Here is a 26068-nt window from a genome sequence, read left to right on the forward strand (position 1 = left end):
TTCTTACTAACGTGCACCAGAAATCACATCTGAATGTCTTCTCGTAGCAATGGCAAAAGCAGGTTTAGTGTTATTTATTTAAATAATGTTATAACAAATAATACGCAAGTGCTGCGTATGGCTACATTTTGCAGCTCCCGTCAATATCAACCAAGCCAATGTGATGAGCCGTAATCATTAATGCTTTCACTGATGACAGGGTCAATATCCACTGCTAATTAATTAGTAATATTCTAACTGAGTTGTGAAAATTATCCTAGAAATCATAATTATTTCCCAGATTTGTATCTCTCTGTCTGTTACACACAGAGATACAAATATACAAACTCATAAAATCTTTGGCCAGTGTTAGGAAGTGTGGGGGAGGGTATATGTGTATGTGTATATGAGTTTGTGTGTGTGTGTGTGTGTGTGTGTGTGTGTGTGTGTGTGTGTGTGTGTGTGTGTGTGTGTGTGTGTGTGTGTGTGTGTGTGAGAGAGAGAAAGAGAGCAGGGGGTAGAAAGCACATGGCAGAAACTCAAGTGTAAGCCCACGCAGAATCTCTCCTGAAAGCAGTGGGAGGGAAAGAGGCCGAATGAACGAGTGAATGAGTGAGGCCACATTCTCACTATTGCGGATAAACCTGAAAGCGCTGTTCAATGGGGTGAAAGCTCACTGTCCGTGCCACCGTGGTTGGGATACAATATGTGCAGGACGACTAAGCGAGCAGCTGTATGATGTAGTGGCAGATGTAAAGAAAATGGTCATGATTTAGGAAGTATATTTTATTTCCACACTGAAATGTGAGCTAGCATCTTCAAATTTGAGCAATGAGTAATAGTGGAGATACGATTTTGGTGGCTGAATAGTACTCCCCATTACAAGTAAACTGATCTTGATGTATAAAATCAAAACACCCTAAATATGCTTATTACAGCAGAAAATATGAGTCATAATTGTCTCTGATTCCCTTTAAAAGCAACAGACAGTTACTCTAGGCCAGCTTCTAAGAGGTGCACAGTAGCGCATCAGAAACTGTGAATATAGAACCACCAAGTGTTGGACTTCTGTAACGTTGAGGGACTCTAAAAAGGTAAAAATCATTTTCTATAATACAACAATCTTGTCTTTAGGGACATGAATTGAGAACCGGTTGCAGTGGAGAACCGGTTCCAAATTGTCCGATCCATCTGAATTGAATGCCACTGAGCTGATCAATTTCTTTTATCAAAGCCAGCACGTTTTCCGACAGTTGCATTGCAAAACAATGACATCATACTCATGTTTCAATGCTGCTGGAAACTTGCAACACAAACAAACAACTATAACTTTACTATTTTTCTACACTGTGTTTAGGCTCAGAGATAATAAAACGGTGACCCTGAAAATTCTGTGTAGACCTACTTTCTTTCCACACAAAAAATTGAACAGGAATCCATAAGAATAGTCCGGAATCGAGGATTGGACCGAAAATCAGAATCAATAATGGTAGTGGTATCAATAAAATCTTATCAATTCCCATCCCTTGTCTTCTTTTCTTAGACCCTGCTTACCTGGTAAATGCCATACCTTTTACACTCCACACCTCCATATCGCAACACAGCCTTAAGTTTTAAATTTGCAGCCTTCAATCCAATCCAATCCAACTTTTTTTTTTAAACCTTTAAAAAAACAAAAATTAACCAAAAAAGTTATAAAAGAAAAAAAAAAAAAAAAAAAAAAAAAAAAAAAAAAAACCCCAAAAGGAAAAAAAAAAAAAAAAAAAAAAAAAAAAAAAAAAAAAAAAAAAAAAAAAAAAAAAAAAAAAAAAAAAAAAAAAAAAAAAAAAAAAAAAAAAAAAAAAAAAAAAAAAAAAAAAAAAAAAAAAAAAAAAAAAATATTTATTATTAAAAAAAAAAAAAAAAAAAAAAATTTTTAAAAAAATTTTAAAAAAAAAAAAAAAAAAAAAATTTTTTTATATAAAAAAAAAAAAGGAACAAGTCAAGATAATATGCCATCATGCCATGCATGCAAAATACTGTAATGTCCTGTGATGTACCAAAAGCAAAAAAGAAATGAATGAAAATGGCTTTACTGCATAAGCACTGCTTATCTAGTCTTTACACATTTCAGTAACATTAAAGCAATAGTCAGAACTCAGCAAACTACCTTGAAAACGTTTCTCCAACTTCCTATTCATTATAAGCGGAAATTGCAGCAGATTGTAACCTAATAAAAATACTGTACCTACTGTACATTACATGTCAGTGTTTGAAATTACTGTGGCAGTGTCTGTTTTCATTTTTATGTTTAATTTCGGTGAATGTGTAAGAAGTGTTGTAACAACAAACAACCACACAGCTAGCGGCGGTGGAATATCAAATCCAATTAATTTAAATGAATCTACATGACAAACAAACAAAGTCTTTCTATTTGCCTTTGTCTTATTTTTGCGGCACTAGTGAGGATACAATCGCTATTACTTCGGGGTGGATATTAGCAGTAATTGGGTTTTAGCGTGAATGTAAATGTAGTGAGTGAGTGAGTGAGCGAGTGAGTCAGACAGAGAGATGACACAGCGAGAGACACTGAGACAGAGCGGGAGCAGAGGAGTGGGAGTCTGTGGAAATAGCCTTCAAACCAAACACAGTGAACAAAGACAGGCAGCAGCACAGCTCCTTCAAGGCTGCACTTTGAGCACAACAATTCAGTGGAGGCTCCCTCAAAATTAAAGCAAATATTCTGTCTGCTTGTGGTAGCTCATGAATCATCCCTACACACACAGAGAGAGGCCATTTTCTTTTGTTTAGTTTAGAAATTGTTTTCCTGCAGAGACTAAATTTACTGACTGATCAGTAATCAGGCAAACCAATATTTTGTCGTCTTTCAGTGTCCAATAACATACTCACACAGTTTACTTGAAAGGGTTGGACGAATCTGCACCTAACCTCTTTGGGACCACAAAATATTGTTGGATAATTCTGGAAATTGGGTGAGACTAGAGGGAGCAGTCCTAAATTGGTTTAAATTACTGCATATGGGGGTCCACAGGGTTCAATTATTGGTCCTGTTTTATTTGATCTCCACATGCTAGTTTGTATTATTCACAATAACAATATTTCCTATTATAATTATGTAGATGATGGTCAACTTTACATATCACTATCTTCTGACATTACAAGAACTTTCTCCCACTCAGAATTGATCATTACGACACAGGCAAAAGTTTAGCGCTCATCGCATCACCGTGTCAATTAAAACCGCAAATCAGGAATCTCAGCATAAGAAACTCTGACCTAAACCTTTGCCTCCACAACAAGACTGCTCTTTGCGCTTAGCGCTAATTGGCAAATGTTAGCTCGCTAACAAGCTAAACTAAGATGGCGAACATGGTAAACATCACAACTAAAAATCAGCATGTTGAATTTGTTGTTATTATTATTATTATTATTATTATGAGAATGTTAACATGTTGATGTTAGCATTTAGCTAAAAGCACCACTTTGTCTAAAGCTGGAATTGCATTATCTGGGCTGTAAGCACACGCGCTTGAACACGGCCTCTCAGTAAACATTTGCATGTCTTTTATACTTTTGAGTTATAGGTTTGTTTTGATGAACCCAAAACCCAACAGGAGCTGAATCGACCAATCGACTTGCTTGACACACAAGTCCACACAATGCTTAGTTGAGATCTGTGAATCAGCTCCTCTGTGACCTATGGTTACCCATAACGCCCTTCTCTGCCACAGGTCCACAGAGACGGTCTTATATCGAAACTGCCTCTAAATTTGTACACATCTTTGCATTTTCTTTTATTTAGTGTAGTTGCAGATTGCAACTCACTCGTTTCACCCTCCCTTTTCCAAGAGTGAGGGAGAAGCTACAGTGTCCATGAAAAGAAACGCCAACAGCCCAATTTAGAGATAAAAACAGCTCATTCTACGGTAACAAAAACACAATTCTTATTTTCAGGTGATTATACACTAATCAAACATACCTATGAATATCATATTCCACTTTTGCCAATAGATCCTCCTAAATGTTACACACTGGACTAGCACTCAGCTGCTAGCATAGATGTAAACTCCCACTCTTGTTATATCAAACAAAAGTTTATTTTCAGTTCCTTTTAAATGTTTGTGAGACAATCTCCTGTATGAATTGTTATACTGTATTTTGCCAGCACACAAAATAAAATTAACTTGGCATAAAGAAACACAAACACTCATATCATCGCAATATCAGGGCTTTCAGTACAGTAAAAAGACACTAAAACACATTGGACAGCTACACACACTCACACACCCCTCTACAGATTCAACACTAACAATACAGTAGCAAGTTAATGTGCATACTGAGAGGCTAATCTCTTCCTCTTTGGCTCTTTAAGTGAAGCACTGTGCCACAGTATTGTACCAAACTGGCTCTGGAGAGGATGAATTCATTACATGCACAGAATGCAGCCTCTCCCACACACCTCCACCTACACTAAGAACACCACCAAAAACTACAGTAATCAGCAGCATCACGTTGCTCACCATTTCAGCACAGCTCTACATACGGTAAATGTGCAGTTGACTCAACATCAACCCAGTGCATCAACAAATTAATGACTTCGAATTAAATCTGGAAAAAAACATAAACCACGCGTGTAATGGCAAAATTAATAGTGCTCTGTTGAATTGGGATTACATTAAAAAAAGACATTTATTCACTATTAGTCATAGAATAAATGGCTGGGTGTATATTTTCCCAAAGAAAACTCACCTGGGACTGTAAGCTATTGTTTGTTCAGTTCAATTATGAGAGCAAAAATAGAGTTGAGACCAATGCAGCCGTCCTTTAAAACGCCTAGAGTAATACACAGAATAATGCACATGAAGCTGAATAAACCTTGCTCTTACTTCCTGAATTAGTTTTGGAAGTCACTGACATGGTCTCAGGTTTTGAGGTTATAGATGTGCAGTGTGACTGGTCTAATGCAATGCCAATCATGTGCCATATACAGACTATTTTACCGACATGTACACAAGGACAAAAGCCTGGATTACCAATCTGTCCTGAAGCAATACCCTAGACCAGTGGTCCCTAATGACCCCTGACTAAGTGACTTATTTTATCCCCCACATTAGATATTTCATATTATATTCAAAACTGTACAATGAACCCACATAGTGAACTCAGTAACTGCAAGACGTTTGATTTCTTTCTTCTTTAAGGTTTTTTGACAGTTAGCAGTTTATAATTGCATTGAAAATGTATATAAAAATGTGGTTTTTCTAAATTTTTTATTGAACTTATTATAGAATAATTATTTCAGGAATTATGCATGAACAAAACAATCTCATCTTCCCCCTGCAGTACACCAAAGTATCTGTCACCAGCTATTTGTAAACCCATTACAAGGTTTAACAAAATTTCCATGTAATGCTGTGTGCACTGTACTTGATGGGAACTTGGAGGCAACACTGTACATACACGACACACAGAAGATGGGTGCTCCAAGGCCCCCTAATAGATGAATCTGGCCATTTATACACATTAAATGATGCAGATGAAAATGGCTTTGGTGTGCAAAGACAGACACATAAGAGTAAGTCCTTTCTCAATCCTGTGTGTCTGTCTTTGTGCCAGATGGCTAATGAATCACTCCCAACTCCCACCTAGTTGTATTATTCATCCTGTCTAAAGAACAACAATTTTAGCAAAGTGTCACACTGTAAGAGGGACAGCAGACATGGGGCGACGAGGGAAAGCTGATATCCTTCATACATGACGGGTTGATGACAGTGACACAGGGGTGTGTGTGCAGGCACAGCTGGGGATCAATTCCATTTAGGTCCGATGAGGGAGCACTCATAACTATTTTAACTGCATGGGGGCAACAGGTTCGCTGGCAACAATCAGCACCTTCAGTCTTATAAATGGAGTAACAAGCACAGACGAGTCATTTGGGAGACATTTTATTGCTAATCAAAGCATCAAGTCCACCTGTGCCAATCTGTTTGCCGCAGGATATAATTGACCATTTTAGGAATCCCAGTGAATTAAATTGGTCTGTGGGTAAGTTGTTCTAGCTGTGGTCCTTTTTGCTACACACTCCTCACTCAGATTAAGGATTTTAATTGAGCTCGGTGTCCCAGCAGATTCGCTTCTAGCAATTCATTAATATGAAATGGAATGAATGCCGCCAGCGCTGGCCCAGTGGCCTCGATTTTATTCCCAACCGGCCTATATGACACATGTGTGTTTTCTTTTAAGTCTGACTTACTTGTACTGTGCCACCAGAGTGAGATAGAGTCGCAGTGTGTGTGTGTGTGTGTGTGTGTGTGTGTGTTTGCGTGTGTTTGCGTGTGTGTGTTTGAGAGATAGGGAAAGAGAGAGAGGATAGCAGCATATGTGAAACCAGAAAATGTGTCAGATAGGTGGCAGGAAACCAGGTCGTCAGTTACCAGCTGTGGCTGGAATGGAACAAGATGATCTGTGGGCTGCAGAAAGTACACTGACGACTTTGTGCATTTTATACTGTAAGTGACATGATTTCAGTTGTATTAGAGGAGCTAAACTTCAGCAGCTAACTCTATAAAAAACACTGAAATTCCACATTTTTAAGAGTAACTTCCCACTGTCAGTTGTGATTCCAGGTGCAACAAACCTTCTGACCACACTTGACCAGTGGTCAGAGGTGAATCAGGCTTGAGTCTTTAAAGATACAATATATGCTATATCTACAGTATGTTATATATTTAGTTGTGCACTTACATTATAACAAAAGTTTCCAACAATGTTTAAACCTGTATCTAAAATCTGTAATTTAATTTAGGTAACTGTGCGTTTCACCGGTCAGCTGTCAATGATGTCATATACCAAAAGCAAACTGTTGCTTATTTACACATCCAGCAGTTATGGAGAAACATGATCATTCATTTGGCATTTGGCATTTCTGGCAATCTGATTCATTTAAGTCCAATATATTAACTCTTTTTGCTCTGTTTTTGGTCTGTACCATCTCCTAAGGGAATTATCTGGCTCTTCAGTGGCTAAATGGTCCACCATGTTCATGAGCTAACTGTGTCTGTCTGCTGTGCTGATCAGATAGTGTACAGTGAGTTTTTAAAGCTTTGTTGTTAATTGGCAAGCATTTCCATTTTGATAATTAAGGAAATGTTTTAGATATTTCATGAAGCAAAACTGGTCAAATTCAGAAGGTCCAACCTTCTCTAATGTGAATATTCATTGTTTTCTTAGTCTTAGTAAACTGAATTCATCCTGTTTTGGACCATTGGACGTAATAGATAAATCTTCTTTTGTTAAATGACTTACCAAACTAAATTAATAAACACTGAATTACAAAAATATGTTTGTTATGTTAGATTTGTTATTTTTGGACACATTTCCCTATTTTATAAACCAAAATATTAAAATAATGATTTAATTGGGTCCACAGCACAGCTCGCTCTGAGCTTACTGAACTCCATCAAACTGTTACACAACTTGCACCACTGGCCTTCAAGTGACATCCTACGCCAAATCTCTATTTTTAGTAACACTCACTTTTTGTGGGCTTGATGTGTTCGCCGGTAAAAGACAAAAGCGTCCAGTGGTGACAAGTGTTCACAGCAGAATTAAAGAGTATTAAAACATACAAGCAGTGTGTTTATTTATCCATAATTTCTTTAAACAATAACTGAAACATACTGAGTATATGGGGCAGACAGTACTGTGCTGCAGGTGTAGTTTTTTCTCTAGATGTTTGAATCTACATTTGAAATAAATTAGATTTATTCAAGCTGACCACTGCTGCCTTTTATGTACAAATTAAAAGCCTGGTTGACAATTTATGAAAAAATCAAGCCTTTGTATTTTCACATCATTGGAGGAGTCGAGTACTTTAAGGTTTAAGTCACAGATTGTCCCGCACACTTGGAGAAGATCATCTTACTGACTCCATGTGTGGGAAAACTGTTTTAAATCCACAACTAGTCAAAGGCTTGTGAATAATGAGCTGTTACTTTGTACCAAACAGCGCTTTGCTTCATTTATTAAGAAACTAAAAGCAAAATGTGTCATTGCAAACTTTGACGGATGCCTAATGAGAGAATTTCAAAGTATCCCACCAAAGCAACCACTGCTGTTAGAGCAACAACTGTTCAGAACGGATTATTAAAACCGACTGAACACTTTAACCTCGTAAATCTTGCAGAAATCTGTCAACAACACAGCTGTGGAGCTCTTTAGGCCAGCGCTAACTGGTCTGTAAACGTGATGCTGATGTGCCTTTTATGTAAGAGGCAGAGAGAGAGACAGCAAGATAGAAAGACAGACAGAAAAATAAGAGATACTGAGAAAAATAAAGATGTGGGTGTCAGGTTGAAATGAGATGTCAACACGCCAACAGCAACAGCATCTTCCTTGAATGCTGAATACTTTACACTTAGCCATAGAGAGCATACGAGTGGTAACAATGCTTAACTCCTGCACAATTAATTCACTAAACCCCAGTCTTAAAGGGAACAAATTAACACTCCTCATTATGTTTTTTTTCTCGGGTCTATCTTGCCATCTCCTTCCTCCCCCTTGTTGTCCCTCTGCTTTCTTCTCTCTTTCTCTCTACCATCCATCCATTCTTTTTCTATGCTTTTGCATAACATCTCCAGCGCTGCATTCACATTTAATTCACAGAGGTCCTGGGGGCGAACCAAAGCAGGTTTTAGACACAACTGCCAATCCACTTATCCACCCACCTATTGCTGACTGCAGAGCATGACTGTGCCATGGAAACACACATTTTCCTGCATTTATGTGTTTTCCTGTGGATGTTTGTGGTGTTTAAATGCATAAAGACGTATAGAGAAAAAAACCATATCAACATATCAACAATAAAGACCTGCCTATACGGTCAGATTTTGTTTAGCATGTGTCAGACACCAGGTAGCTAGAGCATGTAGGGATTAGAAGCCTTTAAAATGCAGTACAAGCATGCATGGCAACAATATTGATAAATGTTGACACAAGCAGCGTCACATGCATGAATGCACCAACATAACTTGACAATCAGTGTCTTGAAATTAATCTTTTGGTTCACCAGCCACAACCCGGTGAAGTAAAAATGAATTTTGTCAAAATTAATTGCAGAATCAGTTGCTGAGCATTAATTTAAAACTTTCTTTCACTCTCTCATACAATCAGTGAAGTTTGTAATTCATCATGGAGTTCAACCAAATTCAAAATTAAAAGAGAGCAGCTGGAGGCATATTTCCAAACACACACACGCACGAACCCACTCTGTCAGACTTAACATTTGGCATTTTAATATTAAAAGGCTACTTATATCTTCTATCTTATATTTCTAATATGAACAGTGCGAGATAGTTCAGGTAAGGCCAGAAATAAAATGATTAGTGTAAATAAATCACATCAAAAGACCAAAATCAACAATTTACTGATCCTAACAAGTATTTGTGAGTGTAGCCAAAACCTGATACAGCTGATCAATGAGCTGCACTTCGTGAGGTGACATGTTCCTTCATTATGATGAACATGGGCACTGTAGTTTATTTTGAATTGATCACACGTACACCATCCTGCTGTTGGAAATACTCACTAAAGCAGTGGGGAAGATCATTTCTGTGGGTTGCCAAGTGGTTGTAGAGAATAAAATAAAATAGCATATTGTGGTAAACAGAATGAGAGACGGGAAGCAGCTCTCGGCAGCTATCCCTTTAATGTCATTCAACACAGGGGACTCAAAAACACAGTACACAGGCTATATACTCTGTTACTTCTTATACATGTTAAAGGGCCCAGTTACCTCAGTAATATGACAGTCTAATCTATTATTGCACTTTTAGGTCTAAAGCAGACATGTGGACAATTGACTGTGACGGTGCAGTTATTTCAATAAATCTAAAAACACAACTTAGTTGTTGTTCTGTCCATGGGCAAAGCAGTTGTTTGTCGTATTTCTGTGTGAGTTTGGTAGGTTTCATATGTTACACATTATAGCACAGTAGGGTTGTGAGGGTTGCAAACACCAACCTAATTATTCTGGGGGGTCACAACTCTGAGAGGTTGACAACCACTGCACTTGAGAAGCAGATGTTTTAATCCATGGCTGAAAAAAAAGCACCCAACAAATGTACTATTTACTCCTGTTTGAGCAATGCTAGGAATGCTTTAGGAAATTACTGAACCTTTTTTTTTTAATTACATCATAATTATATCCTTAGTAGGAAAGAATGGACTTTGGATTGAATACTCAAATGAAGCTCAGAGTTCAAGCAGGAAGACCTTCTCATTAAGCCTCATTCATTCACAACTCTCTCACTCTCCTTTCTAATCAGACTTAACCACAATCTCCTCCAGGCAATCATGCTGCTGCTGTCAAACTTTAAATCTGTTCTCTTCTTTGCTGCTTTCAGCTGACCCGACCCTCCTCCACCCCGTTCACATCCAGTTCATCATATCCAGTGCCCAGGTTGCGCTCATCACAAGTCCACTCCTTCATCACATCCAGATCTTCTGCATTCTCTTCTTTCCATCCTCACCACAACCACCAGTGTCCTATACTAATCATGGCTTCAACAACACCACCAACACCACAGGACGTCACGATGGGGTCTAATGACCAAAGACTTTCTCATAGTGATTGTGCACATATCAATATATCAATATATCTGCTTATTCAAAAATTAGGTTTCTCCTGATTTAAATGCAAAGTTTCTTTAACACCTCAACATATTATTTGTAAAGTTTGTAAGAGCTTATGGTTAATGGTTATGATGATGATTATGTTTAAATATGGGTTTACAGTTTTAAGTTTTGGGTATATTTATCTTCATTATTTGACTCATTAGTCTCTAAAGACAAAAAAAACATATTTTATGAAAGGCTTGCCTCCAGGGGAAAAATGACCTTCTATCTTAGCTTGTTAGCGGTTAAAGCTAACTGTTGCTCAAAGACTGGGGCACAAAAAATTATGTAAAGTTAAAATCAGATATTCAGATATATATAACAGCAATAACCACATAACTTATGAACGGTGCTAACTAGCTGCTGTCTTCAGTCAGACATACACTAGCTACTTTTATCAGACATATAATCACAACATATGGCAATACGTTACTGGCCATATGTGAATACAGCAATACATTAGAGAAACACTTACTCACTAATCATCTGCTCTTGTACAGAAAGCCAAACTCCATCTCAGCGCTCAATATATTCTCTCAGGCTGTTGCATGCGTCTAAGACTATTGGGAGAGGTTGTTAAATGCTGGTAAAATAATAATTCTTTTATCATCAATACTACCAATGTAGCTCAGAATTAGGACAGAAATACCAAATATCGTTGTATCAGTTTTTCTGAGGGACAAATAAAAGAAACCATATATAAGAAAATACATTATTTAAGCAAGTAGAATTACTCTTTTTCTCCAGTTTCTTCAAAGATGGACCAGATGTAATGTAATTTGCTGTGGTTGTGGGTTTGATAAAGGTAGTGACTGTAAAGTAGCTATAGTAGTCTGTCTCCAGCTCACACAACTCCAACATGAAAGCTTGCTAAAACGTGGCCATGCAGTGTAGCTAGACAGTGATGAGGATTACAATTCTTCCCTCTGCAACTATTAGAGGTCTAGCAATCAAAGCACACACAGCTTGTGACATCCTTAATAATAACAGCAAAATCACACTTTAATCCCCATTTAACAGTAGTCTAACAGACCATTTTCACAGGAGACATTTTCACCTGCTATAATAAGAATAGTACAGGTGTAATTATTAATGTTAACGATGTCTGTACTCCATTTAGGTGAGCCAGCTCTAGGGTCCTGCTATTGTGCATACTGGCTCACTGGAAGGGCTTACATGGGCGCTTGATGGAACTGAGCCATTGTTAATGTTATTAGTCACACCGGTGCTTTTCCCAGCTATGACTGCTTATAAGAGGATCCATTAAGCGTCCAGACAGAAGAAAAACAGGAGGAAAGCTGTGCAAGAAGTTTAGACACTACAGTTATTTATAAGTTTGTCATCCTGATACTTTCCATACTGCAATGTTACGTTTATCCATTCTGTGCACGTAGCAACGTCTGTCTGTGAAGTTTTGCTGTTGTATTTGTAAGCTGTGCAGACTGTAAAGCCCCATGAGGCAGATTTGTGATTTGTGATATCGGGCTGTATTGACTATTGCCAGTCCATAGTCAAAAAGTCTGCTCTGATTTGATTGGCTAACAGTCAAAAAGTTGGTTAGTTACAGAGAACTGATATTTGTTCCTCTTCCAAAAACACATTTCACCAGTATGCTTGGCAAGTAGTAACTTGGAAATCTGTCGACAATGTTTAAAACAAACACTTCTCACTTTGTTAAATTCAGGTTGTTATGGTGACCAACTGATGTCACTCACCCACTGAGCACGACTATGAAGTCCATGACGTTCCAGCCGTTCCTCAGGTAGGAGCCTTTATGGAAAACAAAACCGAGTGCCACAAGTTTGATCCCCGCCTCGAAACAGAAGATCCCGATGAAGTACGGCTCTGTCTTTTCCTGAAATAATGTACGAGAAACAGTTCAAGTCTGAGATGAGTTAATGAACAAACTAATCAAACTAAACACACTACAGTCGTGAACAATGTCAAAACTATAACTGGTTGAGTTTGATGTGTATACACAGGCTTCACACATAAAATTAACTGAACTCAACCTGTTCAGCAAAGAAAGAAGGGAAACTGTTTATTGAAATCAGTATGGATATCACCTAATATTAGACTATCAAATAACAGTCAATTAGGAATCATTCATTTGAACATTTGATACTTTGGCGCACATAGTTTACGTAAAATGAACGATTGAATTGCAGAGAATCTATACTATCTAACAATGGGTAACATGTCCATATTGACAAAAGTTTAAACATTTATATTTGTGTAGCCGATCTAAGCAGCTTAGAGTAAAAAGTAAAACTACATAAGTATTAACAGCCAAATAAACATAAAGTACAAAGTATCAAGCAGCATTTCAATGTTGTCAATGTGGAGCTAATTTTAACAATATGATCATGTGTTTTACATACCGTATATATAATCTTAATCTCAATAGTAGTAGCTAGTAACGCCAGCTGTCAGATAAATTTAGTGGAGTATGAACCAGTATGAATCATAAAAACACTGGGCAGCATGGGAGTAAATTTACTTGGTTACTTTCCTGTACTGAAGGTAAATGTGTATGTGTCATTTTTCCTCATGTTTCCAGAACGTATTAACATAGTAACAGTGTAAGCATTTCTGTTAGGGCTGCACAACATTGTAAAAATATCATATTGTGATTATTTAGACAAATATTACGATTGCAATACGGTTCATAATTAAGTTTAGGAATGATCATTTTTAATTATTTAATTGAATTTTCACAAAAAAAAAATCAAACAATTAAAATCACGATGATGTGACAGTTGCCGAGGTCTGTACCAAACAAACGTGTTTTCTTAAATCTCGAGAACAGATTTGTAGACCAGGGAATCTCTGCAGCATTGCATTACTTCATTGTTTTGTCACACATAAAAAAAAAAGAAAAGTTCTGCGATTTGGAAATTACACTTTGCTTTATCACAATTTCAATAATATTTTGATTAATTGTGCAGCACTAATTTCTGTTCAAAACTATCCATCACCTTAAAATCCAGGGCTCTGAGCAGATCAACTACTGTTTTTTAAGGCACAAAACAACTTGGTCTTCTCATGAACCCTGGTGTATTTTGTATCCCTGCCTCTCCATCTCACAATAACCTCACTCACATTCCTGGCAATGTGTGGAGGATGTGAAAACAGATTTTTGTCCTCACCAGTCTCTTTGCCATGGGGGTCTTATCCTCTCCAGGGAGGTGCTGCTCCAAGGCCAGGACAACACAGTTGGCGGTGATGGTGGCCAGGATCATGTACTCAAATGGTGTAAAGGCCAGAAAGTTAAAGAAATTGCTTTTTTTCTCAACTCAAGGACAAAACTACTGCATAAAAACAAACAAAGTGCTGTACAGCAAACATGGAAAAACATCCAAAGCTTATATCAAATCATTCTTTGTAGCTCAGCACTACAGGAATATGACAGTATATTGTACATCATTACACAAACAAGTCCTATTATACGATACTAAAAAAATCATCATATTCTGTGTAAGAGAAGATTAAAAATGCAGCAGCAACTATTAGTGTTATTCTTCATATACAGTATTGGTTTTAGATTCAACAAATATACATGTACGTGGTTCAGTGGAAAGGGAGAAAAACATAGATGGATGGATGATTAAATGACAGATGAATTATGGCATGGTTCATATTCTCTGGTATTGGAAGCAATCTGTTAGAGAGATTGCAGTATCCATGGCAACCTGCTTTTAAAAGTGCTTTTCATGAAGAGAAAAAAGAACAGGTTAGGAAGGGAGAGAGAGAGAGAGAAAGAGAGAGAGAGAACACAGTGAAGTCACCTTGGCCTTAACTACACAAACTACAGCAAACAGTTGTCATAACTCCTTTCACTGCAGACCACAGTGCGCCAGTTTATCTCTTTGCTACTAAAGAAAAGAAGCCAAAGTTTTAGCCAGTGAAAATCATATTCAACTTGAGCATAAACATTAAAAAATATCAGATTCTAGAAGTATTTTTATGGTCTATAAACTATGTAATGCTGAAACAATTAGCAATTAGGAAACAGAAAATAAACCATAAACCAGTGTAATTTTTCTACATTTCCTGCTTCTTTATGCTTTAGATAATTGTAAATCAGTTTTGGACTGACAGCGATTACTCAACTAATCGTGAAAAAAATAAAATAAAATGAAAATAATCACTGGCTGCAGTCTTTATAGGATGCAAAACCAGCTGAGAACTTGTTGAAAGAACCCAAGAGCCTGTGGAAATAAAAGAAAACTGAAAGTTAAATTGCAAACACACGAGCTCTGTTTCATAATGAATGTGTGAATAAATATTAAACAAATGTAATGACAGCTGCAATCTTGCAAAAAAAACATTGTAGAGCTGAAATGATGAGTCGATTAAAAGGTGAAGGATTTAGCATCTAGTAGTGTACAGTCCCTTGTTTCACCCTCCCCCTTTTCAAGCCTGAAGGAGAAACTATGGTGGCTGCGAAATGCATGAAAAACGTGAAGTGGCTCTGGGCCAATGTTTGGTTTGTCCTTTCTGGGCTACTGTAGAAACATGGTTGGTTCAACATAACGTTTCTAAATGTTACACACTAAACTTTTAATCAATAAACAGAAAAATAATCACCAACCAATCTGTAATTTTTCAAGAAAATAAACCAAATAAGCCATATATATTACGAACATTAGAAGTTCCAGATGTTTTAATTTGCTTCTTTTCTCTGTCTCCTGTGATAATAAACTGAAAATCTTTGAGTTTTGGACAGACGGACAAAACACACCAACATGTGAACCAACATGCACAGCGTCTGACTATGTGCCCCAACCCTTGTATGTGCTTGTGACTTTGAGTCCCTCGGAGTTCCCATGTGGCAGCTGCTTCTTGTTATTAATTTTCCTGCCTTGAGAGAAATGGGGTCACTGACTCACAGAGGAGTGCTATGATGGGGGCCTCTGGGACCCACACTGACTCACATTGACAAGTCCATATTGTTGCCACTGAAAGCAGTTGAAAATAGCTAAAGTGGGAAATACTTAATAAATCTCGCCCACTCTGTTACTACCTGTTACCCTGCATACCAGAGATTATGCATGTTTTAGACCATTTAGGACAAATCACACACAGTTAACCATTTTGACTACAGTGCTGTTGTTTTTTTAGATATTTTAACATATTTTTCTAGCAGCTACTGACTTACACTTGTTTTAGTACCGAATGAAAATCAATTGACTCACTCTTGAAACATGGGACAGGATGACAGGGTGGGTTTATCTGGGCTCTACTTTCCCCTTTCTTCTCATGTTTTTACGATGGTTCCTAGGTTTTTACGGACACGAAAATTTTAATTAATATTAAAAATCCCTGAAACGTTCTGTCCTAAAGCCATGCTGGCATCTTTAAAATGTTTGTTTTGTCCGACCAACAGTCCAAAACTTAAAGAGAATCTGTTTACAATCACTAAAGACAAAGAAAATCGGCAAATTATAACAACTGAGAAGCTGGAATAAGGGGATGTTTGACAATTAACCGATTACCACATTATTACAGATTCATTTTCAATCAAATCAATCGACTGCTGGATTCTATCTGCATCGATATATGAAAACTCTCCTGTGATGTGCAATCCACCAGTCAAAATCAAGTCTACATTTCTTTTGTCAAAGTCACATTCTTAATGTAACTTTGACAGTAATTTATGGAGAGTGATGGATTATATAACAAAAGGAAGCTTTAGGAGGTCTTCATGTTTATGCAAATGAATGGAAGCCAATGGCTGTCAGGAAGGGAGAAAAAATACTTGTAACTGTACAGCTCACATTTACAAATGGTCAGCAGTGATGTGAAGTATACACTAGGGTTGCAAATAATGGTTATTTTTCATTAATTATTTTCGATAACTTTGTACATTAGTCTATCATTTAATTTATTAAACATAAGAAAACTTGCAAACAAATATCCCCCCTATTTTCCCAGACTCCAAGGTGACACTGTGGAATATCTTGTTATGTCAAAACTCAAAAGATATTCAGTTTACAAAACTATAAAACAAAGAAAAACAGCAAATCCTCATTAAGAGAATTTGAGCTTTTTTTCTTAAAAAATGACTCAAAGCCATTAATCCATTATCAAAGTAGTTACAATAGAATTTTCTGTTGATCGACTAATTGATTAATTGCCTAATTATTGCAGCTCCAGTACTCATAATTTAATATAACTTGCAGGAACTCTGGTCCTTTAAATTAACTCCATGGCACAGAGACCTACATTGGGTCCCAGAAACAACCAAACTTGTGAGTAAATGTAAAACTCCAGTGTGTTGGTGCAGGAACGTACAATCAAAGAGATATACCATTGCTATGAATTCATATGAATCTGTTTTTTACTTGCGATCTCAGAACTTGGACGCTATGTGCAAAAATCTGGGTCTCACCCAGTCAATACTCTGACATGTGCTGCTTCTACAGCCCACGATCCACCACAGTACTACTGGCCAGCTCTCTCCCACATACCTCTGCGATACCGACAGTCACATTACCGTGCTGCCGGTGGCCAGCTAGTCTTGACCACTAGCCCCACTCCCACACACCACACAGAGCCTGTGGTTAGGTAACAGTGGGAGACTGGCACGCTGCACTGAAGGGGGTGTAAGACAGGAGGAGCAGTGGGTAGATATGGCAACTGAGTTATGTTTTTGAACGATTATGCTATCAAAATGTCTAAATATGTACATGATTTATCAGGGAAATCACTTTAAACACAATTAAGGTAAATAAAAAAATAGATTTAAGTAAACACCACCACATAAAGCTAATGGATTCCTATGTTTGTCCTCTAATTAACAAATGTGATTGTGGAGTCACATTGCCTGCATTGGCTGCGGCTGCTGGAAAAATAACTTTCCCCATGATTAATCTTTGTTAGACCTATAGAAGTTCAGGAGAAAGACACTGTTGGCCGATGCTATGCTGCAGGAAGCAGAGAAAACGCTGCCTGGTGGATTTGAACTGACACCTACTCATGGCCAGGTTCATATTCCAATGAGCACTAAGGCAGCAGAGATGTGCCTACATGCCACCCCCACAGTGAGCAGAGCTGCTTCTTAATGATCACCACATGCTAACTTTCTGTCTTTTGCCAGCAGTGGAGCACATGGAGCCCACCGATGAATAAAATCAGGGCGAGTTACTTAGCAGAAACATGAAAAGGTTCAATTCAGCTGTCCAGAGGGGAGAACTCATTAAAATAGCTCCTTTTCAATCTGGTGATTTAACTTAATAGCAGGAAATTATGGAGGACGTTATGCAAATAAGCAAACACTGAACAAAGAGGATGCAAGGTATGCTCTCCGTATGTGAATGAGCATGAAAATGATGATAATTCGTGCAAGACACAGAGACAGTACTGATGTTGTACTTTAGAAGCTGCACTTTTTGGCACAGTTTACACATTCAGGAGTGAATGGGAGTTTTTCTGCTGCTGTTCACATGCTGCCTGTAGCTGTCCATGGTGCTGACCTGACAACAGCCTACCGTAGAACTTTCTGCATAACAAACTGTAACAAACACAAAGACAACTTTAAACATAAGGATATGGCCATTCAATGATTCGCCTTGCGTATTTCCTAATGATGTTGTCCTCTGCGAAGATGAAGAGTGACCTGTTGACGGTGAGGCAGTTCTGCCGGTGGGGGACGGGGTTGTACAGAGCCATGGTCCGGGCCCGCTGCGCCTTGGCTTGTTTCATGGAAGCGGTCAGTCCCGCCGCCGCCGCGTCCTGTCCGTCCCCGCCGCGCTCCATGTCTCCATCCCCGGAGTCCACGGTGCTGGGAGCGGACTCGTCTCCAAACCGAGCCATTCTACAAAGAGATGGAGGAGACCGCCCGGCTTTTTTTTTTAAAGAGTGTTTTACTACAGGACGACTTCTAGTAAAGAAAAATGTGAAGTGGAGCTAAACGAAAGAAAAAGATCCACCTTCAATCCACTCACTGGCTTTTCGAGCGCCAAGAATTCCCCAAAAGTTGCAGATTCCTACCACTCCATATCCAGAAAAAAAAAGGATTATATCATTCAACTGGCTTATATTTTAAGAAAAAATCATCCATTTACTTAATGGCGATTCAGGTGCAAGGGCTGCAAAAACCGCTGCATCTCTGTTATCCCATCTGTTTAACAGCGCCTTACAATCAACTTTTAATGTGTGCGCGTCTCGAAACTCTGGCAGCGGAAAGGGAGAAAAGATCCACCGACTTTACACCTTGCAGCTTTCTACCGACATCCAAGCTCGTTTTGATCAGACAAACCGGCAGCTGCTCGATCAAACACTACTCTGCGCTCATTACGCGGAGAGATCCGATGGAAGTCCTCGCAAACTTTGCGCATCTTCTCGACCCGGCAAACTTGACCAAAGGAAGATGTCATGTGAAAAGGAAGCCCGTTTAACGCGAAATTCTTTGTTTGAAAAAAAAAAAAAAAAGTGCACGTGGTTGTTCTCTAATCAGCCGAAATGTAGCACGAGAGCCGCTTGAATCGCTAGATCAGACGTATCTTACAAATCTTATCACCTGCTGGAAAATGATCACGCAGCCAGGAGCGCACAAGCATCGGCAGCCCCCTCCCACAGTAATATTTCATGATGGCGATTTTCAAAAATTCATCTGAATGAAAGCTGGTGGAGGGGAGGGACACATATTTTGTTACCATAGCAATTAGAGCTTGCTGAGGATGAACAAAAACATTGTCCTAAAAAAGAAAAAAGGAGCCTATATACAGTAGGCTGTGTGGGTATGTGGTTCAAAAACAATTATGTAAAGATGTTAGTGGGTGCAGAGGCAATAGAAAGGGGTGTGAAAATACATTTAATACTAAAAAGGAGAAACAAAAAGGCAACAAGTGTGTGGACAGGGCAAGCATAAGAAGAAATGGCCTGAAGGTGATTTAGGTTGACTCACCCGCCCCCCATTTAAATGCTTTTACCATTTGATAGCCAGACAGCATTGTGATATTTCCATTAATGGAGACAGACTTGTACTATTAAAACATTTAAAAACTAGGCCATTGTGCTAATATTGGAGTAAAAGTCAGGAGTAAAAATAGAGCATGAAATAGATCTTAGGGCTGCTCCCTTTTTGAGGGAGAAGAAGAGAAGAAAGCAGGGTCTTTTTCACACTCAGTGCCACAAGTGAGACCTCATTAGGCAACTGGGCTCTCTCGCTCCATCTGCTGCTCTCCTCTTCCCCACTGTTTCCTGAAGATGACCACTTCAGCCCCCACAGACATGATATTATTCAATCATAACATGTTTCAAGCCTGAAGCTGCTGTTTTTGTCAAGTCAAAAATAAAATGCAATTTAAATCGACCACAGCATCAGTTCACTTGAAAATCCTGACACAAAATATCACTCTGCTGCCGCTGACTGACAGACTCAACTGTGCAGCAGCACAATGCAGGTATCACAGTGTGTGCAGACGGGCAGGGCTCAGACGGGGGATTGAGAAAGCAAGCCAAGAGAGAGTGACAAATTTATGCTTGGCAAACAAAGTCGAGATCTGGGGGAGAAGGGAAGAAAAAAAAAAAACGATTTAACAGGATCTATGAATAAGTCCCTAACTGGGCTCCAAAAACTCAGAACACATGACTCTGTTACCTCCTCTTCCTAATCTGCATGAAGCAGGGCGGGCGTGTCACTTCATGCAAAGCAGGAGAGCCTCAAAAGGCAACAGTGACCTATTGAGTGCAGAATGTAAAAATACCAGGGTGATACAGTATGTTGCACAGTGTATTAATATATCTCACATCTATCTCGACTCTCTACTAAAGAATGTCCCACATTAGCGCTCATTACAAAAGAAAGACATCAACTTGTATGTTGCTCAACGAAAATATTTGTCCATCTCTGCAAACAGTACATATCTCTCTCTATCTCTGCGTCTCTAGCGCTCTCTTTGCTGTTGTTTCCATAGCGACATAGCTCTCTTGAATTCCTGCTCCGTTCTTTTCATTTCTGCCAACAAAAGCCATGTTGCACAATAGAGCAACCTCTTCCTACAGAAATCTGTTTCTCCAAACACACACACACACACACACACACACACACACACACACACACACACACACACACTTCCCCTCCATCAAGGTCATTGGACATCTTCACGTCACTGACAGAGTACTGTACAGCACCGCCACTACACTGACGATCCGCTGTACTGTACACATGACCAGATGTAGTCTGCTTTAAGAGTGTTTGGCTTTTGTTCTGCTCACAGCCTACTCAAAGGCTTCTAAAAATAGCTACGTAAACTGATAGAAAAAGCAGCAAATCTTGGGCTTAGAACCAGACTTTGAATAAGAGGAACTTAGAAGAAAAGGAAAGATGATTAAGGGGAACATTTGTGCCTCACTACTGGACAAGAAAAGTATTTTATGACCAACAGATTTTATATGAAAGCCACAGTAGGTTGCATTTTTATGTCCATAGCCCAGCAAAGCATCTTTAGAAATATCGTATAGGGGAAGACAGATGAAGTGAGGCTGCAGGTGACATGCACTGTGAGTTAAAACGTTAATGGGCGTACTTTGTGCCAGAACTCTGAAGAGCATTTATATAATTGCAGACAGGCTTTCATCCAACATTGACTGGAGTGGTTTTAGCATTTTATTTTTCTCTCTGTTCCCTAGCAACAGACATCCTCTAGTACTGAGTTATGTCAGTTTGATTCGACCAATAACTGCCGCTTATATCATTGCAGATTGGTGTGAGAATGTGCCAATTTACCTTGAAACACTTTATGTGTTGTGGTTTCGGAGCAATCTTACAGCCTGCAGATTACCACCAAAAAGAGCTCAAAATGTTGCAAATTCAAAGCTGGAAAAGCTCCTGAAAATCTTTTCAGGAGCATTTTCCTCACTCTAGAAAGTCATATTATGCAGAAATTTCGTGTCACTTATGGATTTGGATGATAAATTTAATCCAACAATTTTACAAAATATCATTAAAGTTGTGCAGGAAAGGTCAACAATGTCCAAACCCTACTGCTTAGCTCTACAGACATCATGTGCTGCTTCCCTGCTGCTCTTCTACTTTGATTCCCTAGCATCCCCTAATGGACAAATAACCACAATACATGCACAGCAGTGCTCTGAAATCACTGTTGTTTTTTTTACTCCGTCATTTAATAATATGTACTTTTATGTGCTATAGCTGCCAATGCAGCCAACACTTAAAAGGTTGAAAATAAGAAAATACGAAGAAAAAGTGACTCAAGTCCTGTGTTTGAATGTCTGTACATGAGAGGGAAAAGATGGAAAGCCAGAGAGAGAATGACAGCACACCAGTTAAGTGGATGTGGAGTGGGTGGTGGAGGTACAGTAGAGAAATCAGGAGATGGAGGAAGGAGGTGGACGAGGAGGAGGAGGAGGAGAGGGGGGGGTTGGGGGTTACACTGATGGAGTACCACTCCACATTTGAGTGGTGGGAAGCAGATAATCAGAGCGATGTGGCTCCAGAGTTCAAAAGTTCACAAGCAAGCACCCTCAGCTCCGCCATTAATAACGCTATCCAGTATCTGATTACTGTAAACTGCAGCCAACAATGTTACACAGGCATTAAAAAAACAAAATCAAGTGATGAAAGCAGTGGGAACTGATTTGGTGATTCATTGGTGGAACTACAACAATGCTGGAAACAAAAGCATCTGCATATGTATTGCTACTATGGAGCACCCTTTGAAATAGCCACTTTGTAGCTAAGCAACATAACAACAATAATAATTGTTATACTTTATACAGTAATGGTTAATCATTTGAATCCTTGAACTCCTGTGTTTTCAATACTGTGGATTTTTTTCACCACTAGCAGCCCTATGGAACAGCATTTTTAAGAGAGGGTTAGTAACACGTGTACAAGGATACACGTGTGTGATGTGATACAGTCCTGCAGATGTTTTCACATTATTCCACTGATAACAATGTAGAAATATAACAAAGCACCAGGAAACGCAAGGAAAAAGAAGACTGCTAGCAAGGATACACACAGTATTTTGCAGGTTGTCTTTAAATTGTCCCATTATGTTTTGACCACAAGGGGGATAAATTATTAATTTAAAGTAATAATTGTTTACATTACATTTAAATCTGATTTCCTATGGCATTTGATAAGAGCATCAAGAGTCAATAAAAACATGTGTGGGCCGGAGAACCAATCAATGAGAGAGTTGACCCTGTCACACTATGTGGTGTAATCAGATTAATGTTAATATCAAAAATGACTTAATTTCAAAGTTAAAGCCACACTTTGCCACCCATGGAGCAGTGGAACAAGCTGGAAACACAACATTTACATCTGATAAAGTTGATATAGTGATGTTAGCCATAGCAAACAGTTGCTTGTTTACATTTTCAGCTGACATGGAGCACCATTACCATTCATTTGGCGTTTTTTAAGTCCAAAATTTACTCTCTCTTGGGCTCTGATTTGGTCTCCACCAACTCCAAGGGGAAGTATTTGGTTCTGATTTAGCTGCTAAATGCTTTAAACTGTGTCTGTAGGGTTGCAGGTTGTCAAGAGCTGATAATACAATACGTATCAGGATACAGGGGATTTGATTCAATACACTACTGCGACACTGTAAGCAAGGTGATATATTGCAATTTTACAAAATTTTGGGAAAACTGATAATATAAAGAACACACCTCCATGTTCATAAAATCTGAGTCAAAAAAAGTTTACTGGTACTGCAACCAGTAACACTGCTACCTCGCTGCTGGGGGAGTAAGCACAAAAATCTATAGTGATTTTGAGAACTGATACCATATCACAAAACAATATTCAATGATTTGTATCAATAACAGCTTCCTGCTGCGACAGTAAACAAGGTTGATGAGAGGGGAATTGCGAAGCCGGGTGATAAATCTCTGTGGGTTCAGCGCTACAAGCAACACCTTTCACCGTACACTTAAACATTTGGTCCATTCTTAATTTTTAAAATATTGATTAGTGCAGCGTTAAGTTGAGCAGTAATGTTATATACCGTTTGTATTCTGTATCTGCTGGTTAGTATTGTCGAAGCTACAGTGTGTCACACTTCTATGGGTCGTTTTCATGACAGTCGGTTTGACACATCATAACAGGTGTAATTAATAGCATAAACGAAGGCTAGACGGAAGGGAGCCATCGTTAAAGTTATTAATTACATCCAATGACTCCAAGTGTCTGCCACAAAAACGGTTTATTGACTGAAATATTGAAATCAAAGATCCCATTTTTCATTGTATGATGCCGTCACAACTTAATTTTCGTCTCCTTTCCATTGAATTCGACAAAACATATTTTATATCTTTCTAAGTTTTGGGACCTTGGTTAACATTTAAAATACATTTCTGTGGCTTCACATTCTGTGTTTGTGAAGACGACCCCACCTCGAGGTTCAACAGGTTGAGAAGTTATACTGCAGTGTGCAGTATGTGTGTTCTTTTACACTGGCACTTTCATCCTCCCCCATGGAGATTTATCATCTTTACACATATAATTTAAGAGGAATCGTTTGCCTCTGAATCTCTTTTATACTTACTCCCACTCCTTCCTGCGGGCCTGCGGCGTGCTCTGGATTTTGTGCGCCTGGTGAGCCATGATGATGTCCTTCTGCTCCACAAGTCCTCCGCGCCGCCGTAGCATGCCGTGGGGGCTCAGAGACCCTGAACCCTGCTCGGACGAGCTCTCTTCCTGACCACAAGGCACATCAAAGCTGGCTGCTCGAGGGGGCAGTCCCAGGTACTCGGGGACAGCATGAGGGACCTGTAGGGAGCTGGAGCGGGCCCCTTGTGCCAGGCCGTGACGGGTAGCGGGGCTGGGCTTCATCCAGGCCTCAGGCTCGGGGAGGGACAGAGAGGACTGAACGTGCATCTTTCCACCTGGACCACAGCTGGATGGAGAGTGGAGGTTGGGTGTGAGGGAGCGGGAGAGGGACTGGTCTGAACTGGTGAGCATCTCTACAGAGGAATGTAGTTGGCGGTTTCACCATAATGCTGCAAAGAACGGGTAAAGAGAAAGTAAAATGAGTGAAACACATTCATGAAACACTGCTCAGAAGACATTTCACATCCTGCATGTCCCCTGTCTGTTTGTCTATTTTTAGCCACGATAGCAGCATGGCTCCAGGGACTGCAATATTGGTCAGTTGGTCAGTCCACCACTTTGATCCAGACTGAAATATCTCAACAACTATTGGATGGATTGGTACAAAAACTGGTACAGACATTCATGGCTGCAAGATATTGTATCCTAAAGACTTCTGTAAGCACTTGACTTTTCCTCTAGCGCCACCAGCGGGGTACAGTTTTTGAGTGAAATATCTCCACAACTATTGACAAATGTCAGATTGACATTTGGTTCAGACATTCATGTTCCCCAATCAGCTTGAATTGTAATCACTTTGGTGATCATGGTCATCTTACGCCATCATCTGGTCAATATTTCTATTTGCCTATAAAATACTTTGGTTTATGACCAAATACCTGCAAAATGAATGACACTCCCACCAGCCTCAGCTATACTTTGTGTTTAGTACTTATTAGCAAAGTATGCCGACGAGCGTGCATAAGACGAGTGTAGATAGTGAACATTAAATGTGGTCAGCAGTTAGCACGTTAGCATTGTCGTTGTGAGCATGTTAGTACTAGCATGTTAAACGCTGTTCCTACAAGTACAACCTCACAAAACTGCTGGCATGGCTGTAGATTCTCTCTATAAAGCAAACTGCCATGGGGTCAAATTTCCACTCACTAAACCTGTTGTATTATTTAATATAAATAGGACAGAGCATATAAATTCTGAACCAAGTACCATACAGTCTCAGATCGCTAGAATAAGGTTAACCTGATTAAATGTCTCACATTTTTATTAATAGAATTTAAACTGCATTTTCACACTAATCAGTGCATCTTAAATTCAGAATGAACTCCACCACTTAACTGTACTGTTTCTAAATGATCACCTCAGCCAGTGGGATCTTTAATGCTAGCAGTGCATATGACTGGATGAACAAAGGCTTTGAATCAGCAGCCACGCAGAAATAGTACCAGTAATCATACTGGTGAGCCGAATAAGACTTTGCACTGAAAGTGGGTGTAGTAAAGGCAAGGAGGAAACATTCAGAAGGGTGAGATTTAAAGCATTGACCGCAGTTTAGAGTTTCTTGCTTGAATCCAGTCTCATGTTTGGTTTCCAGAATACTACACAAGACATAAGACACATGTTAAACCATTATCCTGTTGTTGCTGCCATTGTCCAGTAAAGCTCACAAAATGTGTGTGTGTCACAAAGTAATATGAGGGAGATGAGGTGGCAAGGCTGGAAAACAGCAAGTTCGAGGTGAGCCAGTCGGAGACAGACGAAACAAGGCTGTCTCCGCTGAGCCGGAGCTGAAAAGAAGATGACTGAGTGTGGGAGAGCTGAAGC

At 39.1% G+C, this 26068-nt stretch overlaps 1 protein-coding gene across 1 annotated transcript in view; it reads right to left on the reverse strand.

Moving 5' to 3' along the window:
- LOC127366063 (voltage-dependent R-type calcium channel subunit alpha-1E-like) overlaps nucleotides 1–26068 on the reverse strand; it is a 59012-nt gene that overhangs the window by 31547 nt on the left and 1397 nt on the right. Inside the window, exons 2-5 of the mRNA XM_051404773.1 lie at nucleotides 24183–24636; nucleotides 18208–18472; nucleotides 13803–13907; nucleotides 12369–12508 (exon numbers count right to left, since the gene is read on the reverse strand). Of these exons, the coding sequence (XP_051260733.1) occupies nucleotides 12369–12508; nucleotides 13803–13907; nucleotides 18208–18472; nucleotides 24183–24598 (926 nt within the window). The 5' untranslated portion in view covers nucleotides 24599–24636. The remainder of the gene's footprint in view (nucleotides 1–12368; nucleotides 12509–13802; nucleotides 13908–18207; nucleotides 18473–24182; nucleotides 24637–26068) is intronic.

This window comes from Dicentrarchus labrax, unplaced genomic scaffold (assembly GCF_905237075.1).
Source record: "Dicentrarchus labrax unplaced genomic scaffold, dlabrax2021, whole genome shotgun sequence".
NCBI classification, from domain to species: domain Eukaryota; kingdom Metazoa; phylum Chordata; class Actinopteri; family Moronidae; genus Dicentrarchus; species Dicentrarchus labrax.